General features: G+C 39.9%; 1 protein-coding gene across 1 annotated transcript in view; it reads right to left on the bottom strand.

Annotated features, from left to right (window-relative positions):
* Nucleotides 1-4056: 4056 nt before the first annotated feature.
* EXT1 (exostosin glycosyltransferase 1) overlaps nucleotides 4057-7958 on the bottom strand; it is a 338838-nt gene continuing 334936 nt past the window's right edge. Inside the window, exon 11 of the mRNA XM_060775813.2 lies at nucleotides 4057-4594. Within this exon, the coding sequence (XP_060631796.2) occupies nucleotides 4409-4594 (186 nt within the window). The 3' untranslated portion in view covers nucleotides 4057-4408. The remainder of the gene's footprint in view (nucleotides 4595-7958) is intronic.

Raw genomic sequence — 7958 nt, 5'->3', positions numbered from 1 at the left:
AAGGCTGCATTTGGAAGGAGGAAGAACACCAGCAAAGTGTGTTAGTGTTCTTAAAGACAGGATTGGAGAAATGTGGTTTTCTGGACCAAAACGGCTTGAAGGCCAGCAACAACTGGAGAACCAAATGCTTCCCACCTGTCTTCATCATCAGGATGTAGTTTTAGGTGGAGAAATCTGCTTTCTATAGGCCACTGTGCCAATGAACTTTCCAAGATTGGCCTCGTGACTCCTCGTGCTCCTATTTGTAGCAAAGTGGCCAACTCCTTCCAAATTCCCTCTTCTCTTCCTTCAGAGCTGAAGGAAGTTGTACACAAGCCATCCCTTTATTTTTGTGTGAAGACATACATTAAAAGAGAAGGCAATGTGACTTCCAGTGAAAACATGGAGTGGCAAGCTGCGTTCTAACAAGCTGGCTGGAATGCAAAGCATTATGGGATAGTAGTGAATAAGAGTCAGAAATTCCTCTTCAGAAAGAAGAAAAGAACAGGTGCAAAACTTGCACCCTCAAAATTTGACAGATCCTACCTCCTCATTTTAGCATGATGGAACTGGAGGAGGGGTGAGAGAAGGGATGACATTGCACTCACTAGCAAATTGCTGACAAGGAGGCAAAAGCTACTCCAATCCACTTCTTTGAAACACTGCATTTTTACAAGGATTACAAAAAAGTTAAATTATGCCCTTAAATCTGCTGCAAATTTATCAATTTTATGGCAAATAACTTATCTGAAGGTAAAACTACTTTTTCATTATTTGAAAGCTAGAAAGATTTTAAGAATTAAAATCTTTCTTAAATTAAAATCTTAAATTTTAACAATTAAAATGCATGTTCTCTCTAAAACAAGGGTTCCCAACCTTTTTTTGACCAGGGACCACATGACCAGGTACCACTTTGGCCAGGGACCACTTTCCAAAATCAGTACCAAAATGGTTACAAATCAATTTTGGTCAACTGTAGATTCAGTTTGGTTATATGGGGTGCTGATCCAGAAAATTGCATTGGATGGACCCCATCAGCAATAGTTTCTGATAAAGAACATATGCCAATAGTCGCCATCTGCTCACCCACAGAAAACTATATTTAATAATCTAGAGCTGATGTGACCTATCCAATGCAATTTTCCGAATAAATAACCCCACAAACAGGTTTAAAAACGAAGACACCAAGGTGCCCCCGGTTCCATGCATCACATGGAACGGCCCTGCTCAGGCGGAGGGAAGAGGAGAAGCAGCAGCAGCAGTCAGGAGGCTTGTTGCCACACCTTTCATGGGTAGTCAACCTCTCCCCTCCCGATACCAGTCATTCTCGTTGCAACAGTGTAGTAACAGTGAGGCCGCGGACCATATTTTTGTTCTTGGGGACCACTGGTGGTTCACGGATCACAGGTTGGGAACCAATGAACTAAAATGACGTGTCTTTTCCAAACAATACCAATATTATTAAATGACACCTGCTTTAAATAGCTGAACAAAAATATTAGGAAATCCATTTGGAAAAGCAAAAGACCTCCCCCAAGAATTAAGATGATATCATTGAAAGATGCCAAAGACAGAAGGGGTATGGCTCTACCAAACCGTAACTTATACTACAAAGCTGCAGCTCTAGTTTGGATGAAAGAATGGATAACTCTAGATAAAACTCTAGATAATAAAAGACTACTGACATCAGAAGGACATGATTTAAGATAAGGATGGCAGGAATACTTAATAAATGAAAAGAAAAATAAATTGACTCAAATTTTAAGAGCCACCTGCTAAGAAATATACTAAACTGAGTATGGAAAAAGTACAAATCAAGACTCTACTTAAAAATACTTTTGTGGACATTTCTATAAGATGATATATAGATGGAAACAAAATTTTAAAAAAATGTTTGTTGGAAATGTCATAAAAAAAGGAACCTTTTCCCTATGTGGCGGACATGTCCTAAAGCAAAAAAATAAAAATAAATCTGGATTGTAATTCATAAGAACATTGAAAATACCTTAAAAATTAAAGTACCACTAGAGCCAGAAGTCTTTCAGTTGGGACTTACAAGTTCAACATTACCCCCCCCCCCAAAAAAAAATCCTGATGCTCTATTTATACATGATACCTGCAGCAAGGATTATTTATGCTTACTGTTGGAAACAAGATGAAATTCCTACCCAAGATTTGTAGATTAAAAAAATGTTGGACATGGTAGAGATGGACAAATTGATGATGCTTATACAATTGTGAGATTCTTTCAAATTTGAAGATTAATGTCAGCCTTTTATTGACTATTTAAAAGAAGAAATGAAAATGTTGGGGTTTTTTTATAGCATTAAGGGTAAATTAGTAGGGCAGGGATGTGGGAATAACAAGGAAAGAATAGAGAAGTCAGTGGCAAAAACCAGAATCCCTAATGATATCCAAGGGATCCTGGAAAGTTAATCTACCAGAGATAAATTTTATGTCAAAAATAATAGTTTTTTTAAAAAAAATGAAAAAAAACAGCAGTGACAGTTAGAAAGTTAGGGCTTACTATTTTTCATTTCCCAACATTTTTATCTCTTTTGTTTCAAAACACGATACACCCACTTTTCTATCCTTTTGTCTTAGATTATAAAAGAAATGTGTTTTTTTCTTTTCCTTTTTAACATCATAAAAACTTTTTGTATTAGATAACAATGGAAGAAGATGCAAGATGTTAAAAATGCTCCTGTTCTATATCCACTTTGTACCCTTCCCTATTGCTAATCTATTTTACAATAATTTGTTATTTTGGGGGGGGGGGGGAGAAAAAAGAGAATGCAATTTCCTGTCTTTTTCAAAGCTCTTTGTGAAAGAATTAGGACAGATTCTTCTCAGACTGTTTGATATAGGGAATGCCATTTCATATGTATTATTTTCTGGGAATTCACAGTGGACTAGCATCCATGGACCACTTCTTTGAACAGTCTTGCCGTAGAGTGATGGTGATATTGAGAGGAATCCCAGTTTTGCAGATACATTGCAAATCTGGCCCATGACAATGGCTCCCAGAAACACCCTCCACCGTATTACATAGAGAAGTTGACTGGATTGGCACTTGCATTTTACTTCAACACTGACAAATGGACCTTCATTGAGGCATGCAAGAGAAATGGTGTTCAATACACATCTCTCTCCCTCATAGTTCAGGAGTAATGACTGTGGGAGCTGCTGCAATTGACCTCCAGCTTCTGCTGCCTAAGATAGATGCTTTATTCTGGCTGACAGTAGGTCTGAACATGTCCTCCTCATCATCGTCCAGAGGGAACCCAAAGGCTCGTGGCATACATGGTACCCTATGCCTGGAAGCTATTTCTAAGGAGGTAATAGAGAGTTCAGAGGGAATCTGAACCTTCTTTGTTCTGGAAGAAGAGGATTGGGAGCAGCCCTTTACACTAGAAACCCTTTACACCATGAAACCCAATCCTCTTATTAACTTTTCCTTCCTTGGCTAGTGATGTGTGTAGGATTGTATAAGTTCCTTTCAATTATCTTCTTTCCATCCTTCACTCCATTTTCTTCTGTGTAATTTGAACAAGTCCTTAAGGCATTTTAGTAGGTATTCCAAAGGTTCTAGCAAAGGGTCTGGAAGCCCATTTTCCATCCTCCCTGGACCAGATGGTTTTGGAAGGAAATTTCTGGTTCCCAAAAGGTGTATCCCACTGACTACCCTTAAAATGGAGAGTCCCACCCCCTACTGTTAAAATGTAGGGTCTCTCCTCCGAACTACTTCATTATGGAGCCATATATTTCAATAAGGGGGGAGGTCCCATGGGAGCACATTGAAAACCTGTGAAGTGGTGCAATTTATAAAAACATTTTGTATCAGTAAGTATAACACTTTGGCAGGACTCGTATTTATATCCTAAATTCTTTGAAGACAACTCAAAACTCTGTGGTTTCATACCACTGTATTGTCCATGTCTCATTGTTGGTTCTCTTTTCATATTCTTGAAATAGATTTAAAATAAAACCCACCCCACAACAGGTAACAAATTTAGATGACGTGTGGTTTTTTTTTTGTCACATGTGAAATAGTCACAACAATCAACACAATTCTGATTAAAGAAAGAACTCTGTTTTTAATAGTGTTTTTTTGATCATTAAAAAAGTTTAAACCTGCATAGCAATCATTTCAAAAAAATAATTATTTAATGTTCCATAATGAAACTGTACACAACCTAGTCTTTGAGCGACCTGCAGCCCGTGAGGTGGTTTTGAAGCAGTCCAGCGCAATGTGTTTTCCTTTGGAGCCAGCGCTAGTTGGCTTTTCCATTGGCATATTGAGCAATTTTGTGTGTGTTTTTGTCAGTTTGTTCCTGGTACAGTCTGGCTCCCAAGAGTCAGTGGCTTTGTGCTGGGTGACGTGAACAGTCCGTTTCCCCAACCTGCCCCCTCCCCTCGGCAGGGCTCCTCAAAGTCGTTCAATGTCTCGATATTTCTTCCTCAGGATGGAGACTTGATCTTTAAAGAGCACGGGATCGAGCCTCATCTGAGAATGGATCAGCGGCATATAGCCAAACCAGCTGGCAAAAGTGTTCATGCAGCTTTGCCTCTGAGCAAAGTGGTCTGGGTCAGCCCACCGAGAAGCCCGGGAAGTCTGAAAGAGAAACATGCAAAACAAAAAGAAAGGGAGAGGGAGACAGGAAGAAACATTAGCAACAGGTCTCCAGTGTTCCATCAATGCATCCAGCAGTGGGCAAACTGTGGCTAACAATAAAACATACAACAATGCTAACTGAAACAATGTTAATACATTCACACACACACACACACATGAGAAATTAAACCATGTCATTACAACCATTAAATATTAAAATGTCAATATTAAGTATTAACAGTAAACATTAAAATGATAGCAGAGAAGTGTTTTTGCTTGCCGCTGAAAGGCAGCCAGGGATGGAGCTATTCTGGCCTCTATAGGGAGGGGGTTTCTAAGTTTGGGAAGATCACAGTGTTCTAATTGATTCATAATAAGAGAATCTGGATCCAAGCCATTGCATAGGTTCAAATGAGCACTATGAATTGTTCCCCGGAAACAAGCATGCAGTCAATGGAGTTGTTGCAACAGGGAGTTGTGAGCTCTCGGTAGTCAGTCCCAGTTAATAACGGCTAAACATCAAGCCCCATTATCCTGACCACAGATTGTCCTGTCGCAGACAAAGGGGGGCCTAAAAACATTTAGAAGTTCAATGTATTGTCAAAGGCCAGAATCACTGGATTGTTGTGAATTATTTGGGTTATATGGCCATGTTCCAGAAGCATTCTCTCCTGACTTTTGCCTGCATCTATGGCAGGAATCCTCAGAGGTTGTGGGGTTGTGCATCTATGGCAAGCATCCTCAGACCAGGGTTTGATTATTGTCCATGGAAACACACTGGATGACCTTGGTTGAATGAGACACTCTCATCCCTAGAAAACCCTTTGATAGGTTCACCTGACTGTCGCCATACATCACAATCAACTTGAAGGCACACAATAACAAATTCCTTGACAGTATCCTTTTTAAATAAGAACAAGACCTGGCACTGGTTGGCTTCCAAGATCAGATACGATCTGGTGCCTTTCGGGTATGTTTGTACCAAGGGTTTATTTTGGTTCAGTCCTTCATCTAAACGTCAAAATGCAGGGATCCCCATGCAGAGGTGGGTAAAGGAAGGACAGAGCACAGCAGAACAACTAAATGTGCTACTGGAAGGAGCAAGCTTTTGCTGCTTGCTGAGCAAAGAACTCTAGCTGGCACAGCTCTTAGTAATTTCTCTGCCAACTGTATCAGCAAAATATACTTACTCCACAGGCTCTCTGGGGAGCTTATTTACAAGGGTGTTCTGGTCTTCTTAAAGCAGGAAAGGAATCATGCAGCTTTTTAGATGCTGTTGGGATTGCAATGCCTAGCATTCCTATTGGCTGTTCTAGGTGAGGATGCTGGCTTCTTTGGTCCAACATTATCTGAAAGACTGCGTAATTTCCAGACCTCCTGTAAACAATCTAATCTAAGGGTTGTTGTGAGTTTTCCTGGCTGCATGGCCATGTTCCAGAAGCATTCTCTCCCAACGTTTCACCTGCACCTATGGCAGGTATCCTCAGAGGTTGTGAGGTCTGTTAGAAACTAGGAAAATGGGGTTTACATATCTGTGCAATGTCCAGGGTGGGAGAAAGAACTCTTGTCTGTTGGAGGTAGGAGTGAATGTTTCAACTGGCCACCTTGATTAGCATTTAATGCCACAGGCAGTAAGAAGCCAAACGTTGAAACTGCTAGGCCATTAAATGCTAATCAAGGTGGCCAATTGAAACATTCACACTTGCCTCAAACAAACAACAGTTTTTTCTCCCACCCTGGACATTCCACAGATATATAAACCCAATTTTCCTAGTTTTCAACAGACCTCACAAACACTGAGGATGCCTGCCATAGATGCAGGCAAAACATCAGGAGACAATGCTTCTGGAAAATGGCCCTACAGCCTGAAAAACGTACAACAACCAGGTGAGTCTGGCCATGAAAGCCTTAGACAATATAGTCTAATCTTATCCATAGGTGGGCTCCGGCCGGCTCAGTTTTTAATAATTGTCCTGTTGCATTGCTATTGTTTATTGTTTTCTGCTTTAACTATTTTATTTGCTATGTACTGTATTGTTGTATTGTGTTGGGCTCCGGCCTGCTGTAAGCCTTGGGAGATGCTAGCGGGGTACAAATAAAGTAATAATAATAATAATAATAATAATAATAATAATAATAATAATTTATCACTAAACACCCAGAGATTTAACTGCAACTGGAAACAAAATAAATGTGCTTAGAATTAAATATTGTTTTCTGTTTACAAGAATCTAATGGAGGCCAAAGTAATCCATAAAATTTTCCTACATAATAATCCCCTCCTGGTTAACCCTCTCTTTATTTCAAAATATAATGTAGACATGCGAAGATTCATTCCAAGGGATTCATAACCATACCATAAGTCAACAGATGACTTGAAGGCACACATACACAACGTGTCATGTTTGATATAAGTCCATTCAATATTAGCCTTCTCTAAACTGAGGTTGTTTTGGATTTACAAATCCCATCAAGCCCAGTCAGAAGGGGTGTTGCGAACTGTCATCCAATGGATTAACATTTCTTTAAGGTGTTGACAACCCCAATAAGTTTCTTTAAAAAGAAATATCACCATTAAATAGTGGCTTGCCATGTTTTATTGGATACAATAAAAGCTGGTCTGCTTTGCTGACAAAGCACAACCCAGCAGTTGCCTTCAGGTCAGCGATCTGAGTCTAAAAATCATTGGCTTTGCTAGAAATAAATGCTAGCTTGCCTCCGGTGAACAGAAAGGTCTGTTGGTTGTAAAACCTGAAGCTATACAACTAATGTGATTCTGAGAATGTACACTGGTTTTCAGTGTGAAAATGCCTCCTCTTCTTGGAAGCTGGTTGCTCAGAATTCAGAATTGGCTAAGGATGTTTTCACCCTCGAGTAATTTGATAGCACTGCAAATGCTATGGCTACATAGTTTGTGGAGGTACTCGGTTACTAGAGCTTTCTAATGGAAAATCTTCTCTTGATGTATTTAAGAAAATGCATCATTATACCATTTTCATAATATGAAGCCATGGCAATTAACATGATATGAAATCTCATATAACTGTAGTTTTTTTTTCCATGTCAGGAGCTACTTGAGAAACTGCAAGTTGCTTCTGGTGTGAGAGAATTGGCCGTCTGCAAGGACGTTGCCCAGGGGATGCCCAGATGTTTTGATGCATTACCATCCTCATGGGAGGTTTCTCTCACATTCCCTCATGGGAAGCTGGAGCTGACAGAGGGAGCTCATCCATGCTCTCCCAAGATTCAAACCTCCAACCTGTCGGTCTTAAGTCCTGCTGGCCACTGTGCCACTGGGAGCTCCTAACTGTAGTGTGGATGCATCACAAATTAATCTCTTCCCCCTTTGAACTCTGAACTTGAT

The sequence above is a fragment of the Anolis sagrei genome, chromosome 4 (assembly GCF_037176765.1).
Source record: "Anolis sagrei isolate rAnoSag1 chromosome 4, rAnoSag1.mat, whole genome shotgun sequence".
NCBI classification, from domain to species: domain Eukaryota; kingdom Metazoa; phylum Chordata; class Lepidosauria; order Squamata; family Dactyloidae; genus Anolis; species Anolis sagrei.
Note: the sequence above shows the minus strand (reverse complement) of the source record. Positions and strands in the feature narration are given on the sequence as shown.